Source organism: Musca vetustissima, unplaced genomic scaffold (assembly GCF_032173495.1).
Source record: "Musca vetustissima isolate MV318-11 ecotype Yass unplaced genomic scaffold, APGP_CSIRO_Mvet_v1 utg67558, whole genome shotgun sequence".
In the NCBI taxonomy this organism is placed as follows: Eukaryota; Metazoa; Arthropoda; class Insecta; order Diptera; family Muscidae; genus Musca; species Musca vetustissima.
This window is the reverse complement of record NW_026887235.1, coordinates 1-2,664: the sequence shown is the minus strand read 5'-3', so window position 1 is coordinate 2,664 and position 2,664 is coordinate 1. Positions and strand designations below refer to the sequence as shown.

Below are 2,664 nucleotides of genomic sequence, written 5' to 3'. Positions count from 1 at the left end.
ACATAATGACGTTATGTATACGCCATTAAGTTGGTATGGTGGCGTATACATAGTACCATTACTTATCCTCGAAAAAATTATATTATAATTTGTTTTTAAACATCTTATTTTTACATTCAATATTTATTTGAAAATATACAATATCTCTTTTAATAAATAAAAAATATTAAAACATAAAACCTACTACATTTTTTACAACATAATTACAAACTAATGGAGTTTCTGTTTTTTGTTTTGCTTCTTCTTAGGGTGGCCTAGGGAAACTATGTTGAATTTTCACTTTTCACATTATTGCCCTCAAGGGCATCCTTTTCAATGTAGTATGAGGAGCCATCAGGATTTTTGCATTTGTATACCAATTTACAGCACTCGGGGTAGGGTTTTTCGGGATTGATGCGTTCGCCACGATTGCAGTTTTGGATCCATAATTTGCCGCAGCTAGAAGAAGGAAAAAAGGAAAATACATTTTTAATTATTATTGGAAAGGGATTTTTTTTAATTAATTTTTCAATGCCTAAAAATAGGCGTAGGGTTTTATACCCTTCACCACACTGTGGTACAGGGTATTATGGCTTAGTGCATATGTTTGTAACAGGCAATAGGAAACGAGATAGACACATGGTTCCTTTTGGGAATATGCATAGAATTACTTTCTGTGTCGATTTATACATGTCCGTCAGTCCGTCCGTCCGTCTGTCCCTTTGTAGATGTTAAATTGTAAACAAGGTACAGGCCGCATTTTTGAACCGATTTAGATGAAATTTGGCACAAGTCACTTATTTGACCCAAGGACGAACCCCGTTGAAATTCAAGAAAATTGCTTCAGATTTAGGTATAGCTCTCATATATTTTTTCATCCGATTTAGGGTATATGGTGCACCAAAGACCCTATATATTCTTCGATTTGCACGAAATATGGCATAGCGTACTGAAATAAGTCTAGAATGATGTGTGCTAAGTTTCGTGAAAATCAGTTGAGATTTATATGTAGCTCACACATATATATCTTCGTCCGAATTTATGTAAATGGTGCACCAAAGTCCCAATATATGCTTCGATTTGCACGAAATTTGGCATAGCTTACTGAATTAAGTCTAGAATGATGTGTGCAAAGTTTCGTGAAAAAGGGTCAGATTTAGATATAGCTCCCATATAGATTTTCGTCCGATTTAAGGTAAATGGTGCTCCAAAGTCCTTAAATATCTTTCGATATGCACGAAATTAGGCACAGCGCACCGTATTGAGCCTAGAATGATGTGTGCTAAGTTTCGTGAAAATCGGTTCAGATTTAGATACAGCTCCCATATATATCTTGGTCCAAGTTTAGGTAAATGGTGCACCAAAGTCCTTATGTAGCATTCGATTTACACGAAATTTGGCATAGGATACTGAATTGAATGACGTGTGCCAAGTTTTGAGAAAATCGGGTCAGATTTATATATAACTTCCATATATATTTTCGTTCGATTTAATGTAAACGGGGCACCAATGTCCCTATATAATGCATCGAAATATATATTTGCTTCATAATTTGACCTAAAATGCACTTATTTTGAGTTTAACATGCAGTATAACAGTTTTCTGATATTGTTATACTCGCAAAAAGTGCAAAAAAATGTAGTGGGATTTTCGATTTTCAACTTAATACTATCAAAATACGATTTTGGGTGCAGTATAGCAGTTTTCTGAAACTGTTATACTCTAGAAATATTCCAAAAATGTAATTATTCTTTCGATTATTGTTGTAAATTGATCAAAATGCAACTTTTGCTGCAGTATAACAGTTTTCCTAAACTGTTATACTCGAAAGTTTCGAATGTTGTGCAAATTTTTGCCTCATATTTTTGACTTAAAATTAGCACAACAATAAATTGTAAATAATAAAGTGTGTGTGTTTTTGTTGTTGTTTCAAACTGAAAACAACGCTGCACCATATCAGCTAGTATTCTGCGAAATAAGTTCAATTCTTATCAGTAGTCTGCAAAGTGCATTCAAATATGCATGTATTGAAAATGAAATTATTTCAAAATTAAAAAATGAAACAGGGGATTTTTTTAGTCAGCTTTAAATTTATCAAAATATTTTTTCTACATTTCCCCCTTCCCATTTGACCCCTACAAACTTACCCCTCCACCAGCACCGAACCATCCTCGTTGCATGTCAAACGCTGACATGGCACCGGACCAGGCTGTTGTCCTAATTCCAGTTTATCGCCACGATATGTACAATTGCCATCCTCGCCTGTAAATTCCAATCCGCAAAAAATTCCAGAAACAAGAAAAACAAAACAAACAAATTCGTTAGCATTTTTTCTCTTCTTCTTCTTCTTTTCCAAAATTCTAGAAAATTGTTTTTTGCTGAATTTTCCAAAGCACACACACACACAAACAAATACCTGGTGGTATCAGCATCTGATAGGCTTCCGTCTCAATGCTGATTAGGGAAAATATAACGGCATATGTGACAAGCAGACACAAATAGCTTGAAATTTGTTTTTCCACAGACATGTTTTTTTTCTTAATTTTCCACCGAAATAGAATGAGACACGCGAAGGAGACACACAAAAAGAGGAGGGGTAGGCGAAAAAATACTTTTTTGAATAATTTTTCCTTTAGCGGAATGGGGTAGACACAGAAAACAAAAGACTTTTCACAGCAAATATTA

The 2,664-nt window shown here is 34.3% G+C and overlaps 1 protein-coding gene across 1 annotated transcript; it reads right to left on the bottom strand.

Moving 5' to 3' along the window:
* Positions 1-263: 263 nt before the first annotated feature.
* Positions 264-2,507, bottom strand: LOC133334811 (uncharacterized). Its single transcript, XM_061543127.1, has 3 exons — positions 2,396-2,507; positions 2,127-2,241; positions 264-438 (listed from the first exon to the last, which is right to left on the bottom strand). The coding sequence occupies exons 1-3, from the start codon at positions 2,505-2,507 to the stop codon at positions 264-266; spliced, it is 402 nt and encodes a 133-aa protein (XP_061399111.1).
* Positions 2,508-2,664: the final 157 nt, after the last annotated feature.

Excerpts from the sequence above, each read along its gene's own strand:
- LOC133334811 (XM_061543127.1), bottom strand. The coding sequence starts at position 2,507 with ATGTCTGTGGAAAAACAAATTTCAAGCTATTTGTGTCTGCTTGTCACA. Across the intron at positions 2,242-2,395 it reads TCAGATGCTGATACCACCAG|GCGAGGATGGCAATTGTACA; the intron begins GTATTTGTTTGT and ends TGGAATTTACAG. Across the intron at positions 439-2,126 it reads GGTTCGGTGCTGGTGGAGGG|CTGCGGCAAATTATGGATCC; the intron begins GTAAGTTTGTAG and ends TCCTTCTTCTAG.